The 27,371-nt window shown below is 39.5% G+C and overlaps 1 protein-coding gene across 1 annotated transcript in view; it reads right to left on the bottom strand.

Annotated features, from left to right (window-relative positions):
- tprb (translocated promoter region b, nuclear basket protein) overlaps positions 1-26,921 on the bottom strand; it is a 56,591-nt gene extending 29,670 nt beyond the window's left edge. Inside the window, exons 1-29 of the mRNA XM_062028326.1 lie at positions 26,738-26,921; positions 26,358-26,462; positions 26,220-26,293; positions 21,967-22,063; positions 21,797-21,900; positions 21,550-21,714; positions 21,360-21,452; positions 21,202-21,282; positions 16,523-16,610; positions 16,274-16,414; positions 15,193-15,290; positions 14,894-15,091; positions 12,819-12,926; positions 12,516-12,742; positions 12,152-12,315; positions 11,873-12,015; positions 8,235-8,383; positions 8,011-8,173; positions 7,791-7,925; positions 7,546-7,686; positions 7,207-7,375; positions 6,761-6,918; positions 5,406-5,558; positions 5,184-5,300; positions 4,871-5,074; positions 4,607-4,794; positions 4,298-4,445; positions 2,743-2,880; positions 2,373-2,504 (exon numbers count right to left, since the gene is read on the bottom strand). Coding sequence (XP_061884310.1) covers positions 2,373-2,504; positions 2,743-2,880; positions 4,298-4,445; positions 4,607-4,794; positions 4,871-5,074; positions 5,184-5,300; positions 5,406-5,558; positions 6,761-6,918; positions 7,207-7,375; positions 7,546-7,686; positions 7,791-7,925; positions 8,011-8,173; positions 8,235-8,383; positions 11,873-12,015; positions 12,152-12,315; positions 12,516-12,742; positions 12,819-12,926; positions 14,894-15,091; positions 15,193-15,290; positions 16,274-16,414; positions 16,523-16,610; positions 21,202-21,282; positions 21,360-21,452; positions 21,550-21,714; positions 21,797-21,900; positions 21,967-22,063; positions 26,220-26,293; positions 26,358-26,462; positions 26,738-26,912 — 4,056 coding nt within the window. The 5' untranslated portion in view covers positions 26,913-26,921. The remainder of the gene's footprint in view (positions 1-2,372; positions 2,505-2,742; positions 2,881-4,297; positions 4,446-4,606; positions 4,795-4,870; positions 5,075-5,183; positions 5,301-5,405; positions 5,559-6,760; positions 6,919-7,206; positions 7,376-7,545; positions 7,687-7,790; positions 7,926-8,010; positions 8,174-8,234; positions 8,384-11,872; positions 12,016-12,151; positions 12,316-12,515; positions 12,743-12,818; positions 12,927-14,893; positions 15,092-15,192; positions 15,291-16,273; positions 16,415-16,522; positions 16,611-21,201; positions 21,283-21,359; positions 21,453-21,549; positions 21,715-21,796; positions 21,901-21,966; positions 22,064-26,219; positions 26,294-26,357; positions 26,463-26,737) is intronic.
- Between the last annotated feature and the right edge of the window lie 450 nt (positions 26,922-27,371).

Raw genomic sequence — 27,371 nt, 5'->3', positions numbered from 1 at the left:
CTCAGAATGGCTCACTCAATAGTGTCAGAAAAAAACTACAGTGGAGTGGACTGGAGTGTACTCCCAGTTCTCATTTACCGTAGCGGCAATATTGTGAGAATTTTGAAACTGGAATACCGCGGTGTTTACAACACTGTCACGTCCCTAGGATCTACTAAAAAGCAAAGCATTTCTCTCTTCCAGTAAGTAGTATTATTAGTTTTCAAGTACTAAACGCAACAGTTACTCTTTGCACGAGGACATGTTCTTCTAGCCTAATGCACTGTTTAAATATGAGGGGTGCGTATTAGTAAATCTTTTTTTTTTGTATGGGACATTTGGTGGGAACAGAGGCATACCGATTTTCCACACTGTCCGCATTAAGCGAGGGACGGGTAATCAAAATTAATTGCACATGGGGCCAAAACTCAAAACTTACTTTCGATAGTTTGCCTAACAGGAGTCACTGTTGGCGTTAACGCACTTTTTGTGTCTTTTTACGCATTGAAATCAGAAAGGACGTGCATTTCCGGAAGTCCGCATGTCCCTGGCACGTGGATTTTTTTCCCCCCCAACCCTGCCTTCTCCGGGTCAAAACTCCGGTTTGCTTGTTTTTTTAATTGATTATCGCTTTCCGCCATTGTTTTATATTTGTCGGGTCACATTGTCATCCCTGTTTATTGCATTTTTATTGGTTTGACTTCAAAGTAATGACCTTTCTGGTACAATTTCTTGAATTTTGATTCGTAGAAAGTTTTATCAATCACAAATACTGCATTTCCGGTATTAGGACTCCCACGTGTTATTGTTTTCGTCATGGCGAGCAATAAAACCAAGAAGCGAAGCTTCAATGAAAAGTGGCTTCAGGAGCCACTTTTCAGCAAACGGCTCACTTATGAAGATGGAAAGATGTTTTGCACGCCATGTACCGGTAAACGGGCTAAGAAAAATAACACCTTTACGACCGAGTGCACTGATTTTCAAAGATCCAGCCTCACCAGGCACCAAAAAACATCATGTTACACTTTTCCTGCTTGTCGGGAGACGTGACGTTCCCTCCAGGGCCAATATATTGTCGGGGGTAACACCCTACACATTACCCGGCAGTGGGTCCCTACAGTTCCACTCTTAGGTCGGAATGCAGAGGCCGTCGATTCGTTACAACTCTTTATGTTCTCCACAATGCCAACCGGACATCCACTATGCCCACATACTGCCATTCTTAAAGGAGCGCACACAGACACAGACACACACACACACACACACACACACACACACACACACACACACACACACACACACACACACACACACACACACACACACACACACACACACACACACACACACACACACACACACACACACACACACACACACACACACACACACACACAATTTCCACAACAATCAGTTCACAAGTTCGCCGAATTGGCTGGGAAGCAGTCAACAAGCTTTTTTGGCGCTCTGAGAAGAGAAGAGGAGGCAATTAATGACAGTGTTATTAGCCAGCTGCGGACTGTGTATTACTTGGCCAAAGAGCACCTCCCCTTGTCAAAGTTCCCAAGCCTGATTGAGCTGCAAAAGTCCAGTGGTACCAGCAAACCGGTAGTTTACGGCAATCACAAAGCCAGAGATGAAATGCTAGAGGCATTGAGTGCCACTGTATTAAATGACATTGAACCTAACTTGCGAAATTCTAAGTTTATAGGCATGATTTGCGATTAAAGTGGAGATGTGGCGGTTTTTAAATGACTGTTGATCTACATACAGGTGAGAATAATAATTTAAATGTGTCATATGCATGTATGCCCTGGCACTTGATAATCATAATTTCATGACCGAAGCAAAAAACTGAAATAAATACACCTACAACTTATTAAATAAAAATATAGAAAAAAATACCGGCAGCGGTAAAGTTTAGATCCATGAAGGAAAGAAGAAAGTGAATGAATGTTTATAACTGAATACATTTACATATGCAGAAATATTTGTTTTCTTTTGTATTATTTTTTTGATGAATTATGTAACGTTTGACAACTTTTTTCCAAAACACAATATAGAATGTGAGATATAACAGGATAATGCATACATTGATCATTTGTTTTCAAAACGGTTACAACAAAGTGAGACCCCAATAATTTACTGTGGGACCCCATTTTTATGACTTGATGGGGTCCCTGGGACCCCATTTTGAAGATTCCTAGCGCCAACATGTCTTTTCTTAATTCATTTTCTGTAATTGTAATTTGTTTCATGAAATGTAATAAGTGTTTTGCACTTCCAGGCCACCGTACATGACTACATGTACAGCAAACTAGACAATTATGGGACTAAGGTAGCATTAAGTGAGACAATTTGTGGACCACAGATTATTCAGGTGTGTCACTGACCTGTGACCGAGCCTTCCAGCGCTTGATCTCCTCGTCCAATAATTTTTTTTCCATTTGCAGCATGCCACTTTTCTCACTTAGCTCAGTGTTTGCCCGTCGCAGTGGCAAAACGTCTAACTCCAATTTTTGGACCTGAAAAATAAATGGTATATTCTAGAGAAACTACCAGCCACACAGACTGTGTAAAAGCTATATTGTGAAGCAAATTTCTGAAATGCAGCTTTAGAAGTCAACTAAAATACAGTTCCTCCAAAGGATTGATAGAGTCAGTGTATCTTGTCAACTTTCACTTCTAACTGAACCATATGAATATTGTTGGAACAAAGAATACCATACAAACACCGTACAATTATAGAAACAGAAAATATACCTTAGCTTGGATTTGCTGCAGTTCCTGCTCCAATTTTTCTTTTTCCTCTCGAAGCATCTTGTTTGTCTCCATTAGGATGCTCATAGTTTCTGTTTTTTTCATCAGCTCATCATGCTGGGCCAAGGTCTTTGCAGTCACCTGACACACGAGAGAGTTGGGTCGAACAATATTGTTCCGTTTAATCTCAGATATTATATTTAGAAATGTTCCAAACAGGGTTTGGAACATTTGTCAATTTGTTTATGGTGAGGGCTATTGAGAGTGTAACAATATTAACACAATACTTAAGTAATTAGAAAAACGTATTCTCTTTAACTACGTGTTAGAGCAATAATACCCGACAACTAAACAAAAGTTACCATCTACTACTCAATTAAATCCTTTAGTTTTAGCCCTCAAAGTCCTCCTGTGTCCAGGGAATTTGTTAAGTGAGTTTGTAAACATACAAACAAAAACAAAACAAAAAACCTAAAAAAATTATTTTCAAAAAATAAAAATATCTAAGTAATCTCTAGTATTTGTCATATACTGATACCACTTTTGTATCAACACCACCAAATAATTTGTCGATCTGCCCTTCTCTTACGTGTCATGTACTGACTGTAACAATGCTGACACACTAACAGTTATTTTACTCTCTCTCTAGACTCTTATTAATTTATTGCTGCTTACTTTCCCCTGCAATGTGGTTCCATCTACACTTCGACTTTACTAAGCAATTATTTCTCGTTGTTGTCTAAAGTTAGCTTAGCTATTACCATGCCTGCTACTGGCTTGCTACCAGTGTGTAACACGCTTAGCTTTGTAACGGAGGTGATTATTTTAAGCTTAAAGGAGCGGCTCCGCACTGTGTATGGAGACTAGGGCTCCAACTAACAACTACTTTGATCATCGATTAATCTGTCAATTATTACTTCGATTAATCGATTAATAATCGGATAAAAGAGACAAACTACATTTCTATCCTGTCCAGTATTTTATTGAAAAAAACAGCATACTGGCACCATACTTATTTTGATTATTGTTTCTCAGCTGTTTGTAAATGTTGCAGTTTATAAATAAAGGTTTATAAAAAATAAAAAAGTAGCCTCTGCGCATGCGCATAGCATAGATCCAACGAATCGATGACTAAATTAATCGCCAACTATTTTTATAATCGATTTTAATCGATTAGTTGTTGCAGCCCTAATGGAGACACTTAATTAAAAATAAATACAGTTTCAGCTGGAGAGGGATCGGCATTAAAAGGCCTTAATTAGCAATTGCGATCACCTACTTTTTCGATGTGCGATCGATCTGCACATCCCTAATATTAGCTTATTTTACTAATTCACAAAAGTAAATATTCACACCACAATATGTTGTTTGACACACGCTCTTATATAATTGAATGAGAAAGGGTGTAAAAATGTTGACTGTTACCGTATAGATAGACCAACAAAACGTTTAATGGAGAAAAACACCTTTCTTTCACCGATTTTTTAAGTATTCTTTTTGACAGTGCGGCAAACAATAGTTATTAGTAACAGTAGGAATCAGGAGAATAGAAACATACCTGCATCTTTTCTTGAGCAGCACTTAAGCTGTCCTGCAGTTCTTTTACTTCTTGCTCCAAGTGTGCAACCCTTACACGGTAACGCAAACTCTCCCCTTGTGCAAACTCATAACGCGATTCTGCAATCTCCTTTTCACGACGCACAAACCTGTGACACAATGGGGAAAGGTTTGCAAGTACTGTGTGTCTTTTTTACTTTCATGTCATTTAAAGGTACTCTACCATGTTGTCTCCATCAAATAAAAGCTACGGTCCTTCTCATTCCCTTATCTGTGCAGAATTAGTTTAGCTGTGTAATATAGTTCCTACCGAAGAATCTCAAGGACTTGGTCTTGAGATTTGCCTTCTTCAGACAGGGAGATGTTCAGAGGACTGACATTTGCACCACGATGCAAATTTTCAGCCATCTTGCTACTCATTGCCTGGATTTGCTCGTGCAGGAGGGTGTTCTGCTTCTGCAACTCTTCATACCTGCTCTCTATCTTGGACATCTCCTCCTTGGAGATCACAGAATAGAACACAATTTTAAGACATCAATTTCATTACTCATCTAATCCAGTTTGGTCGAATTACCTTGAGGATCTTTTCCTGCTCCCCCCAGGAGATCCTAGCCTCTATTAGCTCAGCATTAACTCGTTGGAATCTTTCCTCCAGTTGATGTCTAAGCTCAGACGCCTGCAGGACTTGAGTCTTAGCATCCTGGAGAGCCTTCACATCTGCTGCGTGCAGTATCATCTCTTTCTCATACTTCTCTTGAGCTTCGGCCGTTAGTTTAGCCTTAGAAATGGGAGAGAAATTTCTAAATGTACCATTATTAAACACAATCTAAGTTCTTGAATGATTAATAAAAATCTAAAGGCCAATAAACGTTATTGTTGCCTTTTACCTGCTCTTGGCAGTCATGTAAAGCTTGTTGCTGCTGGGCTTCAGCAGCGGATAAACGCTGCAGTGCTACCTGATGTTCCGCCTGGGTACTGTTTAGATTCCTTCTAAGACCCTCCATCTAATACGGAGAAAAATATGCAATTAAAAAAAAAAAACAGTAATGTAATTTTTAGAATTATGTGCAAATTTTTCACAGACCGATATAACATATAAAATGGATTACCTGCTCATTTAAAGAGGCAATGGTCTTCATGTTTTGCGCTACGATATTCAGTTTTTCTTTTTCTGCATCCAAGAGCTTCTCCTCAAGCCTGCGGTGCAGCGCCTCGGCCTCCTTCATGCGAAGTTCAATGGATGCACGGGCCTGCTCGGTTACCTACACAAAAAACATTTGAAAATATGGTCTATTGGGAAACATAAAACTTCTTTTGCTGCTGTATTAGAAATCTGCTTACAAACAAAACCTGTATTTTTAAAAGAAAAATGTTTTTTTTGCAAAAAAGTCTTCTGTTGGTTCTTTTTTATTGATGTTGCTATACAATACTTATTTTTTATTAAATCACATTTTATTTGTCTCTTACTTCTTCTCTCTTTAGCACTTTAAAATTCCAGAAATATAAAGTGCATAATACATAAAATATATTATCAACCATTATAAACAGTATACAGCTTATGTGTGTACCAGTTTCCATAAAGGCTACTAGTGGTGTCCCAATACATCATTGTCACTTCTGATACGATACAGATATTGGAGCATTAACTATTGTCCGATACGGATATTGATCGTATTTATAAGTGTGTGAATAGGTGAATGTACTGTATATTGTAAAGCAGTTTGGAAATTGTTTCAGGTATAGTAAAGTGCTGCATAAATAAACTAATTTACCATTTATTTAATTCAATACAATATTAGCAGAAATCATAAACTTTTATTATCTTATAGTGTAGAATGTATATTTAGTGTGGAATGTTAGAAAAGGTTTGATCAAGTGAAATTACTCAGAGAACAACGGTAGGTTTGAATAAGACTAACCCATTCATTCTTAACTGTCTGGAATGGACTTATGCTGTCTTGTAGTTGATGTGGAGTGCTATGTTTTTTGTGTGACACCTAGCAGCCACAAATATTAATTAACTTAAAACTCAAGAAGCAGTAAGTTGATGCCGATATGGTTATTACTGGATACTTTCTAATATGCTTTTTTTCTGCCTTGGTGGTTTTGTATCTGTAAGTAATACGCAACTATAAATATTGGGTACCGGTACTTGTTTATATTTACACAGGTGTTATAGGCTGCAATATTGTTCAATTAAGAACACTTATTAGTGCAGCCCATAGCCTAACATGCTTACCTTTTGTAAAGGATTTCACTAAAATACAAGAAAAGACAAACTTTGTGTGCTTATTGGAAGATATTTAGCAATTAACTGGCTATCCAGCTCTGTACAGGAAAAGGCACTGCTTGTATCAGAGCGCTCTCTTAGAAATTTTTGATGCAAGCCAACAAAATCAGATACATGTTTTTTTGCCAGTATCGGACTGATATCAGATAAATTTAGATCTGGAGCTTACTTCACCTGTTTTTCTTTCTCCAGAGAGTCCTCCAGACTCTGAGCCATGGCTCTGTACTGCTCCATGCTGGAAGTGGTTGTCCTAACGCTCTCTGCCAGATTCTCTGCCCTTGTTTCAGCCTGTAGCAAGCGGCTCTGAAGATCTTCACGCTCTTGACTTGAAACTTGTAAACCGGAGAGCAGGAGAAAGTCAGTAATTGTTAAAAAAAAAAACAACAACAAAAAAACCCAACTGTGTTTACTCTATATACTATAGGTCTGTTATCACATGTACTACTGGAACAAATCATCACAAGATAGTTTAAAGCCAGTCAAGTGACTATTTGGGTCGGTAAACTGGATGAATGTTGGTGTATACTAGAGTGGTAATAGTCATCTTTGTGCACAATAAATAATAACTAGTGTATCTTGCTCAATATAATAGTATCTACTGTGTGTTTGTTTGCTCCAACCTCTAGTTACGGGCGTGGAGGGGGAGCCCAAGATGTGACGTGGTTCACTGCAACCCTGTTGCACCCTGAGGGAGTTAAGCTCTACTTCTGCAGCATTCAACATATCTTTCGTCCTCTGGTGTAGCGCCACCTGGGTCTCCAGTTGCCGCTTTGCTTCTATTACCTGAATCTTAGCAGATCAAAAAGATTGAGTATTATGAATAGTCTTTCTGACCCCAGGTCAATGTAGGGTTTTAGAATTGTGCAATCTATGAGGAAATTTGGAAAAAGAGTCAAACTGTTAGGTCCTACAAACCATGGCCTAAAATAGACACACAAGAGACCAAAAACATTGCTTACTTCCTGGTTTCTGCTCAGCAAATGCCGCTGTTCCACCTCCTGTTCCAACCTCTTCTGCAGCTGTGAAATCTCTTGTTCCTGCTTCTCAATCTGACTGTTGAGACGCTGACGTGTGTCAGTATCTGAGCGCTCAAGCGTGGCCTATAAAACATAACAATAAGCGCTCAAGCGTGGCCCATAAAACATAACAATAATTCATATTGTGAACTCCGTGGATGCCAGTGTGTGATATAATCCACGTTTACCTGAATAGCCTGAAGATTGGTCAGCACCATTTTTTGGCTTTGGTGCTGGCTCTGGATTTTCTCTTTTTCTTCATTCAACCTAGCCTCAACCAGCTTAAGCATGTCTCTCTCTTTACGCAGACCCTCAGAAAGACCCTTAGGGGTAAAATAAATAACCGTTAAATGGTGAGACATCAAAAAAATATACACGGTAGTTTCTCTAGGTTATGTAAACAAATACCTCTGCCATTGAAAGCTTTTCCTGAGCAGCTCGTAGATCCTCAGTTAATGTATGGATGGTTTGCTCATGCTTCTGTGTCGTACTGGTCATCTTTTGCTCTTTCTCTCGGAGGGAGGCAATCTCTTTCCTGTAGCCCTCAACATTGTCCTGTAGCATCTCATACCTAAAATTGTGAGCGAATTAAGTTAAATAGAAAGGGTCCTGCTTTCAGTGTTATAACACACCTCTTGGAAGCGAACTCCAGCTGTGTTGCAGTCTTGGCATTCTGGGAGCGGAGGTCTGATAGCTGCTCCAGAAGTTTGTCGTTTTGCTTGGTCAGTGCCTTGTCGCTCTCTACTCGCTCTTTCTTATAGGAAGAAAACACCTCCTGCAGCTGCATAAGCAACAATACCAATTTTCACATCACAATTTATTCTAAGTAATAAATACTGCTCTAATGGGATGTGTACTGGAACTCCAGACCATAATGACACATGTGCTGTTATAAACAATAGTAACCAGGTAGACAAAATGTATATTAGTGAAGGGCTGGGCGATTATATGATCATGATCGTTGATTACGATTAATTTGAGCTTGATCATGGTGATCAGCTGTTAGCATATTTCCTCGATCACACATGGGGGAAATGTCTGTTAGAAGTTACCACAATAGTAAACAGTAGGGATATAATCTTGCACGGAACAATCCGCCTTTATTGACTGTGACCAGGTGTGTGTGTGTGTGTGTTTGTGTACGTTTGCGTGAAAGTGTATCTGCAGACAGACACACTGTGTTCTTTTTGTTTGTGGATAAAAATTTTTTACCTTTTTTTTCCTGATATTGTTTCCTTGGTTACCTGTACAATTGCACCATGGGTAAACACAATCATATATATGAACAAAAGGACAGTTGTCATGTTAACATACATTACCTCGATCAAACATGGTGAAAATGTTTGTTACAAGATACTGTAGTTGTAAACAGTAGGGATGCGGTACTCGGTATAATCCTTATTTCAGTGTATTCATATAGTGGCACTAAAATAAGGTGTAGTTATTGCCATGTCAACTGTCATGGCAGTGTTGTGATTGACAATATTTTTTTGCAGTAAGCATCTAGCTAAAATGCTTAAGCTGAAACACATGAAAGGTTGGTTGTATTTAATCTAAAAAAGGACTCACCCACCTGGAGCATTGTGCAAATAATGTATTGTGGAACATAGGGATGGGCAGTATGGCCCGAAATCTATATACCGTATTTTTCGGAGTATAAGTCGCACAGGCCGAAAATGCATAATAAAGAAGGAAAAAAACATATATAAGTCGCACTGGAGTATAAGTCACATTTTTTGGGGAAATTTATTTGATAAAACCCAACACCAAGAATAGACATTTGAAAGGCAATTTAAAATAAATAAAGAATAGTGAACAACAGGCTGAATAAGTGTACGTTATATGACACATAAATAACCAACTGAGAACGTGCCTGGTATTTTAACGTAACACATTACGGTAAGAGTCATTCAAATAACTATAACATATAGAACATGCTATACGTTTGCCAAACAATCTGTCACTCCTAATCGCTAAATCCCATGAAATCTTATACGTCTAGTCTCTTACGTGAATGAGCTAAATAATATTATTTGATATTTTACAGTAATGTGTTAATAATTTCACACATAAGTCGCTCCTGAGTATAAGTCGCACCCCTGGCCAAACTATGAAAAAAAACTGCGACTTATAGTCCGAAAAATACGGTAACTATATATATTGCAGCCCAATGTCATAACTATATATATTTTCACAATGTAATATTTGGTATGTAAATGTTAATATAACAATTTCAAAACAGGTTACAAAGGGTCATACTTTGGCTACTGACATATTCGGTAACATATTGCGTAATTTCTGGTTATATAATTTTCTCAAAACTACTATTAATTTACTTGATAAGTTTCTGGTAATAACTGGTTACTTTCTGTTGTAACATGGGTCTATCAACACCTCTTTTAAAATGTAAGAGACACTTATTCTTCTGTTTTAATACTTTAAATTAGTTTTGGACGATACTAAAAACTTGGGTATCGATTCAATACCAAGTAGTCACAGCGGTATCATTATTCATAATATTTTCACGATCATTGAATGATTGAATTTTTTATCACAATTATAATCAGACAGTAACACAGGATGGGGGTGTAACAATATCAGTTAAATAATTAAATTATTTCCTACTACTCTGATTTAAATCCTTACATTTTTGCCCTTTAACACCTCCTGTGTCTAGGGACTTATTTTTTGAATTTGTAAACAATAACTAAAAAGAAAACTTTTTTTTTTAATATAAAAAATATATGTTTTTATATAATATAATTTATGTATATAAATATCTGGCCAGGATCTTCAGCTCTCACTGGATCGGTTCGCAGCTGAGTGTGAAGCGACTGGGATGAGAATCAGCACCTCCAAGTCCGAGTCCATGGTTCTCGCCCGAAAAAGGGTGGAGTGCCATCTCCGGGTTGCGGAGGAGATCTTGCCCCAAGTGGAGGAGTTCAAGTACCTCGGAGTCTTGTTCACGAGTGAGAGAAGAGTGGATCGTGAGATCGACAGGCGGATCGGTAAGGCGTCTTCAGTAATGCGGACGCTGTATCGATCCGTTGTGGTGAAGAAGGAGCTGAGCTCTCAATTTACCGGTCGATCTACCTTCCCATCCTCACCTATGGTCATGAGCTTTGGGTTATGACTGAAAGGACAAGATCACGGGTACAAGCGGCCGAAATGAGTTTCCTCCGCCGGGTGGCGGGACTCTCCCTTAGAGATAGGGTGAGAAGCTCTGCCATCCGGGGAGAGCTCAAAGTAAAGCCGCTGCTCCTCCACATCGAGAGGAGCCAGATGAGGTGGTTCGGGCATCTGGTCAGGATGCCACCCGAACTCCTCCCTTGGGAGGTGTTTAGGGCACGTCCGACCGGTAGGAGACCACGGGGAAGACCCAGGACACGTTGGGAATACTATGTCTCCCGGCTGGCCTGGGAACGCCTTGGGATTCCCCGGGAAGAGCTGGACGAAGTGGCTGGGGAGAGGGAAGTCTGGGCTTCCCTGCTTAGGCTGCTACCCCCGCGACCCGACCTCGGATAAGCGGAAGAAGATGGATGGATGGATAAAAAATATCAATCTAACCACTGCGGTATCGATCTTATACTGATACTAAACTTGGTATGGTTACTGTCAATATTTGTATTGATCCGCCCATCTTTGTTTACATTCAAAAGGTCCAGCTTGCGTTCAGCTTGTTTTACTACGGCGTGTAGTCTAGCATTTTTAGCTATTCCTTGTCCTCCAAAGATGATGATGTAGAAAGTTTATTTGCCGCCATGGAGGCGATTATTATTGACTGAGGAGTGGCTTTTCACTGTGGAGGGATGTTAGCCAATAGCAACAACGCTACAGTGCTTTGAGTATGCATTAGTTTTCTTGTTGTGGTCAAATTTGTGGGAGACTGCTATTATGTGTCAACCTGCATCATCACGAAATAAAGGTATTAAAAGCTCTATTGTCGGTCACATTTTTATCATTTATATTATATATCGTCTATATTGCACAACCTTATTACGCAACTTAATTGTGTTTAATTTATATACGACTTGTATGTAAGATTAACTAGCTCATTTACATGTAAATTTACAGTACAAACAAGCAATCAAAAAGTTGTCTTCAAGGTTACCGTTCTAAACTGAGTTGTGGTGTACATTACTGCATTGAACTTTAAAATAGTAAATTAAGCAAACAGATTTTCAATAAGGCTATACACCTGCTAACACTTCTGTAGCATTTAAATTTGGAGAGAAAACATGACATGCTAACATTCGCTAGCTGTGTTTACCTGTCTCAAGGCTGCCTTGGCCTCCAACGCTTCAGCGGAATCGGTTGCAATGGAAACAAGTGCAGCGGGTGTCCCCGTGGTAGGAGTGGATGCAGGTGAACGGCGAGGCGTGGACGTGAGGGTGAACTCCTCAGGTGATTTACCTTAAACAGAAAGGCATGCAGCCGTTTAAACACTGCTATGCAGATTGAAATGTAATTCTTAACGGGGCTGCACACAATATTCAATCTCTTTGAAAAATATTTTTTTCTATCCCTTATACTCAGTGAGGATCGTTACCTTGCTGAGGGAAGCTAACTCCTGTAGCTTGGGCAAACAGCACCCGGTACATGTCCCTCTGCTTCATGATGGACTCAGTCATCTTTATCTGCTGGCTGCGTTGCTCCCTCAGAGAATCCACCTCAACCAGCGTGTTCTCCAAACTCTTCTCCACTTCAATGCGCCTGTGATCGTTAATCTTGATTAGCTTTGTATCAACAGTAATTTTTGGAGGAAAAGCTTCAACACAATGCTGGAGCCCATCTAGATAGAGGTGGGGTTACACCCTGAACTGGCTTGCAAGTCAAATATCAAGACACATGAAAAAACAATGAAGAAGAATCATATAACACTTGAAAATAAAGTAAAAAAAGTATTAGCATACTTATTGCCATAGTCTTCCAACTCTTCTTTCTCTTGGGCCTCACTGAGATCCCTGAGGGCCACCAGTAAACGCTGATTCTGCTTCTGTAACTCATCCACACTTCGGAAAGTCACCAGGTGTTGACTGATCACTTCTGAGGTGCTGCTGACATCTACTGAGCTCAACTCCTCATCTAGAACCACATGGTTTCCCCGGGCCTCCTCGAGCTCAATAAGGAGCACACGAACCTGGCGGGAGAAAAACTTTTAAATTTTTTTGATCTAAAAACATAACCTCAACAAGCTCTTTGAAAGAGAAACCTACCTGCTGCGCCAGGTCTGCAAGCTGGAGGTCACACCTTCGATTGTCCCTTTCTAAGACAGTGGAGCGCTTGTTGGCTTCATCCGCTTCATTCTGCAGGCGGTGCACCTCCTGAAATATGCAAACAGCCCTCTTCATGGTGCTGCTCACATTGCTACGTCATGAGACTAAGATGACATAAGAATTGGCATTGCCAGGCTGCAAACAAAATATTCTCAAAGGAAAGTGGCCACAGAGCAGAGAGTTTCATTATCAGGTTGCAACAGAGATACAGAAAGACTGGAAAAGTAAAACATATACTGTATGCCAGTGCTATTGAACTTGCGGCCTGGGGCCCAAATCCGGCCCAGGAATGACACCTGAGTTTACGTCAAAACTTGTGAGATACATTTTTTGCAGCAAATTCTTAAAAACACTACGGTGCTCCTGTTGCATAGAGGAACTTGGACCACTGCAGACACATCGGCAGATCATTGCATTGACATTTCAACCTTGCTAGCAAACATAGAACACTGGGGTCTAAACTTGTGATTTACATAACTGAGGAGTTCCTCAAGGCACCCCTTTAAGCCCTCTCCTTGTTGGAAGTTTAATGTTTTTTTTCCATAATGTGATTATGTAATTGTGTTGCTGTAGCTTTTTTACTTCAGATGCAGTCAGTAGTCATTTGTTCAACTTCTTTAGTTATACTAGTAGTGTTCCTTCAGGTTCCATTTGAGATACTGTGTTTGTCATCATTTGATCTATTAAACTGGTGGCTGACGAGTGCAGTTAAAAAAACTTGCGAGACGCTCACATTTTTGCTACAGATTCTTAAAAACATGAGCGTGCAGTCATAGAGATCATCTTTGCTTTTTTTTTTTGCAGAGGTTTCTTAAAAACAGCAGGGCGCTCCTGTAACTCTGGCAAAATAAATAGACCAAAATCCAATGTCAACAGCAGAGGACACTGGTTCTTCGAAATATACAAAATAAGACTAATAGTGAAGGGGAAATCCAGCCCCCCTGGTCCTTAACTTTCTGGAAATGTGGCTCCCAAAACAATTTAGTTGAAAATCCCTGCTGTATGCTATTCAGTGAACATTTGAGAAGTGTATATTAGGTTTTCGCAATATAGACGATATGAATTTGGCCAACATTACAGCTGTTAATATTATCGCCATATCGTGATAATGCATGTTGATCACAATTTGACAGCGACAAGCAAACGACCGCAATAGACTCCTCTCAGCTAACATCCTTCCACAGTGAGTCACAAAACCTTGCCTCCATGGCAGCAAATAAACTGGATCTTACAAGTATCATTGTCACTTGAGGATGAGGACAAGCTAAACATGGTACACTTCACATAGTCCGAGGACACAAGAAGCCATGCAAATCACTAAACTAGAACTCCTCCATGTAAACAGGGATGGATGAATCGATACAAATAATGTTATATACAGTGATTAGTGCACTATTGACTTTAGTTTGCTCAAAATATTGTCTGTAATGCAAGTGAATCATTTTAATATGGAATTTGTATCGTTACACCACCATCCTGTGTTTTTGTCTGATTATAATTGTGATCAAAAATTTAATCAATGTATGATTATTATATCTTGAAATTTCTATTGAATCATTCAATGATCTTGAAATATGTAGTATCACCCAAAAATAATGTTAAGTATTGAAACAACAGAAGAATAAGTGCTTATTATATGTTAACACAAGTGTAGATAGAACCATGTTGTATAAGAAATATATTAACGGTAAATTAACGAGTAGATTAATAATAATTTTGAAAAAAATAATACAACCGGAAAAGACCTGATGTTACTGCGTACACCAGCAGCTAAATCGAAATGGTTGTATTATCATTTATATGCCAAATAACATAAGATATAAATTTATATATCGTTATAGCAAGAGGCTATATCGTAATATAAATTTTAGGCCATATCGCCAAGTATATAATTATTAAGTTAATAAAAGTCTATTTAATTTTACACAACTAATTATTTAACACATTAACAGTAAAATAAAACTGAGCATTTGCATGCACTTTTTAGCACTTGAAACACCCATACCATTGCTTACCTTCACAGCCTGTTCCAGCTTGGCTGAAAGACTCGCCACCGATTTCTGCATGCGCTCGTGCTCGTCCCTCTGCCTTTTTAAAATGGGGGCCTTTGCCTCCACCTCTTGCACAATGTCATCCAGATACTTGTTGACCCGCTTATTCTCCAGGCGCTCCAACTGCAGCTGCTCCTGGCTCTCTACATATGCACTATACAACTGAAAAAGAAGGAGCAACAAAACAGTAAACAATGTAAATCAAAATGTCACCGGTAAAAAACTAAACCATCAAGTGTATCATCGGTCGAAATGACACGCACCTCGGTCAGCTTCATTCCAGGTTTGATTTTTGCCACGGCAGTTGCTGTAGGAGACACTGTTGTCATTTGCTCCTCTGTGAGCACAGATGATGTACCAGCTGGACATGGACGCACAAACAAGGGCAAAAGTCATTGTCATAACATAAATCATAGTCATCATTTCCTATAGTTTTACATATTTTTGTGTATAGCCCTTTGTTTTCAACTGTGGTTGTTCTAAAAAGGGTATTACCAAAACTTATTTCTTCGGCACGTCGATTACACAGAGCGCATCAACCGTTGCTCTGCGCTAAATGTTAAAAATAAGATCATAACACAGTGTCTTATAATGTCTACTCTTGCTGGGATGCCAAATGAAAAGATGTTTTATATCTTTCTTGCGCTGCTAAATTCGGAATAATCTTCACTCCGCACATAAAAAATGCTTCCCAGCAATGTTGCGATGGTCTTTTGCTACGTTTCATTTGACGAGAGCCAAATAGTACCAAGTGTGGATTTTCAAAGTTATCCAACTTCTCGGCTTGGCGCCACAACTTCCTACTATACAGGTAAGAGGCATTATTTACAATCTAGTATTAACTATTCCGAACTCAAAGGCAATACAGCAACAGAAGAGGCAGCTCAAGCGCGTTCACTATTTTATGGGAGGTTATTACTAATGTTATTAGCAGCTCAAGCTAGCTAGTAGCTAGCTACTTGCTAGTGGTCGGAGGAGCAACTGCGAGTATGGTAATGTGTCACAACGCCAGGAAATTAATTGTTTGGTTTTAGTACTTACAACAACGTCGCTATAGCTTGGTTAAAATGCAGGTCACGGCACGTAAACCGAGCACTGTTGGCGTTTTTTCAATATTTTATTAGGACGCTTCATATTAGTAATAGATTAATTCCATGAACTGCATTGTTAGCCGACGCTTACTAGCAGTTTTTGACGATTCAGAATTCACAGAAAAGAGAAAGTGAGTTGTCTCACATTGGGATGTAAATTATGGGTAAAATTCTAAAAAAAAAAAACAGAGCAGGCCTCCAAGTACGTTACCATGCATATCAAAGAGTTATAGCACAACTGACCACAAATTACCTCTAAGTTTAGAGTTAGACAGGAGATCATTGGCATTGTCTAATTCCTTCTCAAGCACTTGGATGCGCTTCTTTAGCTCTCCAACGGTCTTGTCTGAATCAGCTTTGGTTGATTTCAAATCCTCTTCAAGAGCTTTGTTGGCTGTGGCAAAACGACAACATAAAGAGTCAAAAAAGAGGGTACAAACCACACAATTTAATATTTTGCCGCCATCTTAAACAAATGAGAAATACAGTAATGGCCTCTCACCTATCCCTGCATCTTGCAGCAGTTTATGCAACTCGTCCACTGCTTGACTCAGCTCTTCACTTTTGGCCTCAGAATCAGCTGCCGCTCCCTGCAGCAACAATCACACATTAGCATCTATTAAAAAGGAAACTGCACATTTTTTGGAATGTTGCCTATTGTTCACAATCATTATGAAACACTTGCATCCTAATTATTAAATAAACGTAAATAAAAGTTCGCTCACTTTGTTATTTTTTGCAAATATTAGCACATTTAGAATTTGATGCCTGCAACATGTTTCAAAAAAGCTGGCACAAGTGGCAAAAAAGACTGAAAAAGTTGAGGAATGCTCATCAAACACTTATTTGGAACATCCCTCGGGTGAACAGGCTAATTGGGAACAGGTGTGTGCCATGATTGGGTATAAAATCAGCTTCCATGAAATGCTCAGTCATTCACAAACAAGGGTCACCACTTTGTGAACAAATGCGTGAGCAAATTGTTGAACAGTTTAAGAACAACATTTCTCAATGAGCTATTGCAAGGAATTTAGGGATTTCATCATCTACAGTCAGTAATATCATCAAAAGTTTCAGAGAATTCGGAGAGATCACTACACATAAGCGGCAAGGCCGAAAACCAACATTGAATGCCCGTGACCTTCGATCCCTTATGCAGTACTGCATCAAAAACCGACATCAGTGTGTAAAGGATATCACCACAAGGGCTCTGGAACACTTCAGAAAACACTGTCAGTAACTATAGTTTGTTGCTACATCTGTAAGTGCAAGTTAAAACTCTACTATGCAAAGCAAAAGCCATTTATCAAAAACACCCACAAATGCCGCCATCTAAGATGGACTGATGCAAAGTGGAAAAGTGTTCTGTGGTCTGACGAGTCCACATTTCAAATAGTTTTTTGAAACTGTGGACGTTGTGTCCTCCGGACCAAAGAGGAACCATCCGCAAAGCAAAGTTCAAAAGCCAGCATCTGTGATGCAATGGGGGTGTATTAGTGCCCAAGGCATGGGTAACTTACATATCTGTGAAGGCACAATTAATGCTGAAATGTACATACAGGTTTTGGAGCAACATATATATTGCCATCCAAGCAACATATTTTTCATGGATGCCCCTGCTTATTTCAGCAAGACAATGCCAAGCCACATTCTGCACGTGTTACAACAGCGTGGCTTCGTAGTAAAAGAGTGCGGGTACTAGACTGGCCTGCCTGTAGTCCAGACCTGTCTCCCATTGAAAATGTGTGGCGCATTGTTAAGCGTAAAATACCACTAGGAAGACCCCGGACTGTTGAAGAACTTAAGCTGTATATCAAGCAAGAATGGGAAATAATTCCACCTGAAAAGCTTCTCCTCAGTTCCCAAACCTCTACAGAGTGTTGTTAAAAGGAAAGGCACAGTGGTAAAAATGCCCCTGTGCCGAATTTTTTGCAATGTGTTGCTGCCATTAAATTCCAAGTTAAAGATTATTTGCAAAAAAAAATATGTTTCTCAGTTCGAACATTAAATATCTTGTCTTTGTAGTGTTTTCAATTGAATAAGTTGAAAAGGGTTTGCAAAACATTGTATTCCGTTTTATTTATGATTTACACAACGTGCCAACTTCACTGGTTTTGTGTGTATATTAGGGGTGTGGGAAAAAATCGATTCGAATTCGAATCGCGATTCTCACGTTGTGCGATTCAGAATCGATTCTCATTTTAAAAAATAGATTTAAAAAAAAAAAAAATTAATCAATCCAACAAAACAATACACAGCAATACCATAACAATGCAATCCAAACAAAACCAAACCTGACCCAGCAACACTCAGAACTGCAATAAACAGAGCAATTGCGAGGAGACACAAACACGACACAGAACAAACCAAAAGTAGTGAAACAAAAATTAATATTATCAACAACAGTATCAATATTAGTTACAATTTCAACATAGCAGTGATTAAAAATCCCTCATTGACATTATCATTAAACATTTATAAAAAAAAAAAAGAACAATAGTGTCATAGTGGCTTACACTTGCATCGCATCTCATAAGCTTGACAACACACTGTGTCCAATATTTTCACAAAGATAAAATAAGTAATATTTTTGGTTCATTTAATAGTTAAAACAAATTTACATTATTGCAATCAGTTGATAAAACATTGTCCTTTACAATTATAAAAGCTTTTTACAAAAATCTACTACTCTGCTTGCATGTCAGCAGACTGGGGTAGATCCTGCTGAAATCCTATGTATTGAATGAATAGAGAATTGTTTTTGAATCGAGAATTGGGTTGAATTGAAAAAAATAAATCGATTTTGAATCGAATCGTGACCCCAAGAATCGATATTGAATCGAATCGTGGGACACCCAAAGATTCACAGCCCTAATATATATGTGAATGTGAGTGTGAATGTTGTTTGTCTATCTGTGTTGGCCCTGCGATGAGGTGGCGACTTGTCCAGGGTGTACCCCGCCTTCCGCCCGATTGTAGCTGAGATAGGCTCCAGCGCCCCCCGCGACCCCGAAGGGAATAAGCGGTAGAAAATGGATGGATGGATGGGTATACATATATATCCATCCATCCATCCATTTTTCACCGCTTGTCCCTTTCGGGGTCACGGGAAGTGCTGGAGCCTATCTCAGCTGCATTCGGGCGGAAGGCGGGGTACACCCTGGACAAGTCGCCACCTCATCACAGGGCCAACACAGATAGATAGACAACATTCAAACTCACATTCACACACTAGGGCCAATTTAGTGTTGCCAATCAACCTATCCCCAGGTGCATGTCTTTGGAGTGTAAGCACTTCGGAGCATTTAAACTGGCAAAAAAATATCCGAGCTGTGCCACTTGAGGGCAAAAAAAATCAGATTTCATGTCCAGTATAAACGGAGCCCAAAAGGTCTGAGAAGAAGAAGAATATTTTTTAGAAAGTGTGATTTACTTCATAAATACCGTATTTTCCGCACCATAAGCCGCACCTAAAAACCACAATTTTTGTCAAAAGCAGACAGTGCGGCTAATAACCCGGTGCGCCTTATATATGGATTAATATTCATATTTATTTTCATAAGGTTTAGGTCTCGCAACTACGGTAAACAGTCGCCATCTTTTTTCCCCGTAAAAGAGGAAGCGCTTCTTCTTCTACGGTAAGCAACCGCCCCATAGAAGAGGAAGCGCTTCTTCTTCTACTGTAAGCAACCGCCCCCGGAGAAGAAGAAGCTCGCGGATATTTAATTTCATTTGTTTTTCTGTAAAGACAACAAAATGTCTCCTACTAAGAGACACACGTACAAGGTTCCACTGGCTTTTGATATTCATGTGAACCGCACTGTGGATACAACGGGAGCACGTACGGTGAATATTCGCACCACAGGGAATGAGAAGTCGTCCTACTGTGGTTGTAGCTTGCCATGCTAACGGCCAGAAACTTCCACCCACGGTGATATTCAAAAGGAAGACCTTGCCAAAAGAGAACTTTCCAGCCGGCGTCATCATAAAAGCTAACTCGAAGGGATGCATGGATGAAGAAAAGATGAGCGAGTGGTTGATAGACGTTTACGCGAAGACACCGGGTGACTTTTTTCACGCAGCGCCGTTCCTGTTGATCTACGACTGCATGCGCGTCCACATCACAGATGGTGTCAAAAAACAAGTGAAGCACACCGAAGAAGAAGAATTCGAGGGATTTGTAGATGAGTAATAACTTCAGAAAGTGAGCTTTAAATGTTTATTTTGTGTGTTGCGTGACACTAACGTATGAGCAACGTTGAGTTATTGATGTTGCTATTGCTCTGCACTATTTTGAGTGTTACTATTTTTGTGATTGCACATTTGCACATTACATTTTGGGAGTGAACAGAGTTGTTAGAACGCTGGTTTGTAATATATTATTAAAGTTTGACTGACCTATCTGACTGTTTTGTTGACATTCCCTTTAGCGTAGCGTAGGTGCGGCTAATAGCACGGGGCGGCTAACAGGTAAACAAAGTTTTGAAATATGCCGTTCATTAAACGTGCGGCTAATAACACGGGGCGCCTTATGGTGCGGAAAATACGGTACTCGATGCCCCCACCCGGTCCCTCAGGTCAGCTGATCAGTTGATCCTGGAGGTACCCAAATCAAAGCGCAAGCTCAGAGGGGACGGAGCCTTCTCTGTTGCGGGTCCCAAACTCTGGAACCATCTCCCTCTCCATGTGAGACAGGCCCCTTCTTTGGCTTCTTTTAAGACCCTTCTTAAAACCCATTGTTAGTCACTGGCTTTTAACCCAGCATGAGACTTTAAACTGTTTTTAACTTTTTAAACTGTTTTAACTTTTTAACTGCTTTTTATCTAACAAATTGTTCTTAGGGTAATTTGTATTTGCTTTTTCAATGTGTATTTTACCTCTGTTTTAAATGGTATTTTTTTAGTCTGTCCTTTGCCTCTATTTCTTTGTGGTGTACAGCCTTTTGTTCTTCAACTGTGGTTGTTTTTAAAGGGCTTTATAAATAAACTTGGCATGGTATGGTATAAGCACATTATGGCTCTGAATATGGTGCGTAGGTGTGCACGCATACACATGTCAGTGTAACGAAGATCTAAATTTTCACATTTTGTGCAGTATTGTCCACCCTATGATCTATTTAGATTATATTTAAACAAATCAAAATCAGCAAATGATCATGTTTGGGAACCTCACACAACATACCTTGTATAAATTGGAAAGTTTAATGTTGGCATTCAGCTCATTTCGGAATTTTTCTTCCATGCTGGATTGCTGCTCCTTGGCCTAAAGTAAATAAACATTGTAAAATGAACTCATGTCTGTATATAGATAAGGAAAACAGTCAGGCAGATTGCCCATACTTCTTTTAGTTTCTGGATCAGGTCCTCATTGTGTTTTTGATGGTTTTCATTTAATGTCTTAAGACTGGCCACTTGTTCCTGGACTCTGTTTAACTACAAAACAAAGCACACACACACACAAATCAGTTCAATCCATGCAGATGTGTTATTCAAAGAGACATGAATGCATCAGCTGAAGAAGAAAACATGCCTCATCCTTTTTGTTCTCCAGGCTGCATTTCAGCTCCAGAATCTCATTACCCTTCTGTCGGGACAGGTTCAAGAGTTCTTCACTTTTGGCCTTCAACTCCTTGTTCAGCCAAGAGGTTTGTCCATTCAGCAGCTCTTTCTCCTGTTCCATACGTTTCTCTTTGTACTGGAATGACAAACCAGCACAATGTATGTCAGGTTGCTGTATATAATGATGTATTTTTACACAGTAATGAGGCACAACTCACTTTGATGTTGACTTCAGCTGCCTCAAGCTCATCTACTCTCAGCTGCAGAGACATTTTGAAGGCACTGACCTCCACCAACTTATCATTCAGCTGCCTCAAGTCATCTGGAAAACAACAGAAAAACATTAATTGTAGAGTAGAGGCTTTTTCACAAGTTTAAGTGCACATACCATTTAAATGCTCCACTTCCTGGGCTCTCCTCTCGAGTGTCCGCACGAGTTCGAGCTTTTGTTTTTCCAGTTCTTCTATGGCTTTTGACATCGTAGCCTGAAAGTAAGTGAATAGATATTATATGACTGATCAAAACAGTATTGTATGGTGGCCGACAGGGACAAGTTTGGCAAACGTTTCAAACACAGGAACGATCCAAAAGTAAAAACACTATACATGCAATGGGGGAAATTCGCAAAAGCTGCAAGATGAAAAACACATGCCAAAGAAAAATACTGCAAATAACAAAAACAGTGATGTTGACAGGTTTTCAATGTAGCGAGTCCACCTGACCCACGGGTGGGGATTAAAGTGGGTCCCTGGGAAATTCAATGGGTCCCCTATTAAAAAAAACAATATTTATATTTCTTATATTATGTTTGTTAAACTGTAGCGTCACATCTTTACTTTCAATTCCTAATTTTACCTAACCTCTGTTCTTATTGTTGGTTATGTTTTTAATATATGACAATGTTTGTATTTTAGTACTGTCTGTCGCTTGTGTTGGTGTGCCAAAGACAATTTTCCACCTTAAAGGACAATAAAGATGTATTCTATTCTATTCTAACTCTAACCCCAGATGGTGGAATGGTATTATATGGTTATGATTAACGGATGTATTTATTTATGTTCAAAATGTATCTGAAATAACCAAATACAAAATCTGAACAGTTCATTGAAAACAACTCTCACAGGGGCATGACATGCACTTATTTTGCATCAGGCGCAGTAAAGGAGGCAGAAATGCGTACAGGCGATGTTGAGGTACTATCGCTCGTATGATGAGTAGTAGTGGAAGCAGAAAATATTGCTGCAATAGTCTTCTGGCCAGCATGTATTTTTTCCCCCCTGAAGTCTTTTTTGCATTGTCCTTTCTCTGCTTACACGCGAACAACGGGATCTTGTCGGAAGAGGTATGTATGCACAGACACTGCCTGAACAGCATAAGAACGTGATTCAAATTATTTTTCATCACTGCCACAACTGTATGTTTATTTTCTATTTCGTATTACAGGACGTCGTCCCCTAATTGTTAAAACAGCATCGACACGAAGAGCACAAAATCAATCAGTCGAAACGTGGGTTTATTTACTATGACGTTTGGATCTTTAATCGTTGATATGAAATCTGTGGCGACTGGTTAGTTGTTCTGGTAGCGGCTAAACTAGCATGTCGTGATACGGTGTACAGGTGCTCACGTTTGCGCTGAGCAGATGCACAGAGGGTCGAAACAGCGAGTGTCTAGTCTGCTGGCAACAAGGTTTCTTTTGCTAGTTACTGTGATTTTAAAACACAAGTTGTTGTTTACAATGTACCGTAATTTCCGTACTATAAGCCGCTACTTTTTCCCCTCTTTCTGGTCCCTGCGGCTTATACAAGGGTGCGGCTTATTTACCGCCTGTTCTTCTCCGACACCGACAAAGAGGATTTTGGTGATTTTAGTACACAGGAGGAAGACGATGACACAATGATTAAAGACTGACTTTTCATATACCGGTAGGCTGGTTATTTTGATAACGTACAGGCGAGCACTTTGTATTACTTTGCACCGTTGTATTATTTGTACTCTGCACGAATGCTGTTCGCCATGTCAAAGATGTGAAAGTTTGAATGATTGAAAGATTTATTGTTAATAAATGGGACGCTTTGCGTTCCCAAACAGTCATCTCTGTCCCGACAATCCCCTCCGTGGTAGCAGGAACCCCTATATACTACGGTAATTACACATCAAAACCCTGCGGCTTATAGTCGGGTGCGGCTTATATATGGAGCAATCTGTATTTTCCCCTAAATTTAGCTGGTGCGGCTTATAGTCAGGTGCGGCTTATAGTCCGGAAATTACGGTATTGTTTTTCATGGCCGGGAATAGTCAGTTTCTGTGTCCTTTCAGATTTAAATGTGTCAGGGATGCAGGACATGTACCTTTGTTCCCTGAAATTGCAGCATTTCTCTAATGCAGGAGTTTTGGCAGTTTATTATTTTTGTGTTGGCAGCATTTTCCCATACCATTTGTTTCATAGCGTTTGTGTGTACAGTATCTTTAAATAATTTCTCAGTTTTGAATGTTTGGACGTTGCTGCACATTTTTGCCCGTCTCGGCCACTATAGTTTTGCCTTTTTATTTTAATTTGTGTTGATAAACGACATTTTTGAAAATCGAATTAATCACACATTTGAATTTGGATTAAAGGGGTTGTTTGCAACAGCACTAACTTTCCAAAGTGTTCTACACAGTATACCATGCCCCTTTCCGGCTTCTAAGACGTAATGACGTAACTATGTATGTATGTAACACAAGCACACGCTTTTGCTTTGGGTGTTGTTAGATAACAATAGCCATTTGGATAGGTAGCGTTAGCTGTCATTGAATATATATTCTATCATAACAACAACATGACTGCAAATTGCTCCTTGCTTTTCTTCGAATGCTTTGTCTTGACGAGACAGGGTGAGTGACCGCTGTAAACACCAATAATTTTATTCGGGCCGGTAAACATTTTTACAACACAAACTTAGTAATTGTGAAAAATATACATCATTTTAACAAAATGTGTTTAAGCCACTAATGGTAACACAAGCTAGCCAATTTTGCAAACAACACCTTTAATTGTGACTCGCTTGCATAATTCAAATCAACTTTTGAGAAAAATGCAATTCTAACAAATTTAACCCACAAACTCCCAAAATACAGATAACATACTCGGTGCACCACCAGGGAAGCTAACAAATTGGACCACCTGCTACACACAAATAACTCTTATTGTTTTGTTCCCCAGACAGTTTTAGGAATTGTTTTGATCACTGTCTGATTTACCTCATCCCTACAGGCAGCAAGCAGCAATTGCTAAATATAAGAACTGTGAAGAGATTAGACAAAGGAATCAAAGCGCAGTTACAGGTCTGCTTTGATTTTACAGACTGGAGTGTATTTGAAGTTGCATGAGAAGATCTTGATAAACTCATTGGCACCGTGACATCATACATCAGCTTCTGTGAGGACATGTGCGTACAAAACAGGGTCTTCAGCACATACTACAACAACAACCCATTGTTTACACCTCAGCTTAGGAAGCTGTGTCAGGCCCAGGTGGATGCCTACAGGAGTGGGGACGAGATCCTGTTTAAGCAGGCCAAGAACAAACTGGCAAAGGAGATCAGGGTAGCTACAAGGAGATACACTGAGAAGTTAAAACAACGCTTCTCAGCAAATGACCATCTGCAGTTCGGAAAGGCAGGCAAAAGGTCACAACTACAGGAACCCCACCCCCTGCCCTGCAGGTAACAACAGACTGGCTGAGGACCTGGACAGCTTTCTCCCCACAACCCCTTTACCCCCGTGTGTCCCCTGACAGTCTGTGGAGATCTTTATACAGATCTTCAACTCATCACTGGAGCCCTCATGCTTCAAAAGCATCATCCCAGCCCCAAAGAAACCTGCCATCACAGGACTTAATGACTACAGAGTCGGAGCCCTGACGTACTGTATGTGGTCATGAAGTCCTTTTAGACACTGGTGCTGTTACACCTGAAGAACATTACAGGCCCTCTGCTGGACCCCCTGCAGATTGCCTTGAGCAAACAAATCGGTGGAGGATCCAGTCAACATGGGACTGAACCACATCCTACATCACCTTGACACTCCAAGGACCTACGCTGGGCTCGTGTTCATGAACTTCATCTCTGAATCTGCCCGGATATCCTGCACATCAAAACTCAACCAGGATTTTGGAATGTCTTCACCCAAAGCACCCAAATGGTTTGGTAACTCTTTGAGTGGTACACAAAAGGCTCAGGTTGATGGGGTGTGTTCAAACATGTCTATCCAAAACGGTGTTCCCCAGGGGTACATATTGGGTCAAATTGTATTTACTATTTATATCAATGCCTTGAGTCAGAAAGTAATGGACACCAAATTACATTTTTAAGTGGATGACACTGTTTTACATTGTTCTGCTTAATCAGTGTTGGCGCTAGGAATTTTCAAAATGTGGTCCCAGGGACCCCATGAAGCCATAAAAATGGGGTCCCACAGTAAATTTTTTGGGTCCCACTTTTTTGTAACTGATTTGAAAACAAATGATAAATGTATGCATTATCCTGTTATATCTCACATTCTATATTGTGTTTTGGAAAAAGGTTGTCATAAACGTTACTTAATTCATTAAAAAAATGGGTCCCATTTTTATAGTCTTTGGTATGACTAAAGGGTTACCTGTTCTGATGTAAACTTTTCCCGAGCGTTTTCATATTCCTGGTTTTTCTCTGTAACACTTTTGAGTTCATCCCCTGAAAAGGCCATGTTGACATTATTAACATGAAAAAGTTATGCGCCTTGATCTTGCGTCGTTACCGATTTTGGCCAACTCTTCTTTAAGTCTCCTGTGCTCTTGAGTCTGGTTTAAAAAATCCTCCTGACACTGATCAAGCTGTTTCACCTTTTCGAAGAAATGTTGCTCTGGAAAGATAAGAAACACACAAAATGTGAAACGGTCACGTTGCTAAGCAGTTTAGCTCACATTAGCTTGGAAAGGTATGAGAGTGTTTTAAAAGTATTACTATGTGATCTGACATATATGTTGGCAGAACAGATTGAATAATGTTGAATGCAAAGTAAAAGTGTCAGTTAGACTGGACAACAAACATGTTTTAATACTGTTATCTTTTGTAAACGTGCGTCCACGGTGTTTCAATTCAGCACCATTGTAACGACAACAAAGGCCTATTTCTTACCGTTGTCAACCCTGAATTGCTCCCGTTGAGCTTTCAATGTGTTGATTTCGTATTGTTGGTCTGAGAGAAGCTTATCCAGTTTGTTGAGAGTCCCTTTTGATAGCTTTGATAGCTCGGAACTATCCAACTCTTGCAGCAACAGTGCCGCCATTTTCGCCACTGTTTGAACGCGCATGCGCAATGCTACACATTTGTTGCGGTCAGTTGAAGCGGTGCATTGTGGGAGATGTACTTTTATTTTTTTTATTTTTTTTAAATGTATTTATTTTTTTTATAAAAGGCAAACCAATTGAGTCTGTACCAGTAGAAAAAAAAGATAGCGTACATGAGTGTCAAAAAAGAATACAATGTGAAGGACCTGTTTCAATGATTATACATTTACCAGTAGCCTTGTTTGGGTAAATGTGGTTATTTTTCAAAAAACCACCAGCAGATGGCCCTACAGAGTAAACAAGAAACATGTATTTCGGTTTAATCGGGGAAAATGGTTCTAGGAAAACACCAGTTGCTCTGTCTCGGGAAGTACACAACATATTTACAAATACACGTTTATTTATACAAATTCTTGATTTATTTGTCTGTCACATTTTTATATTTATAAATTTTTATTTGTATATATTTTGAAATCTCAAAA

The sequence above is a fragment of the Entelurus aequoreus genome, linkage group LG19 (genome assembly GCF_033978785.1).
Source record: "Entelurus aequoreus isolate RoL-2023_Sb linkage group LG19, RoL_Eaeq_v1.1, whole genome shotgun sequence".
Classification (NCBI taxonomy): domain Eukaryota; kingdom Metazoa; phylum Chordata; class Actinopteri; order Syngnathiformes; family Syngnathidae; genus Entelurus; species Entelurus aequoreus.
Note: the sequence above shows the minus strand (reverse complement) of the source record. Positions and strands in the feature narration are given on the sequence as shown.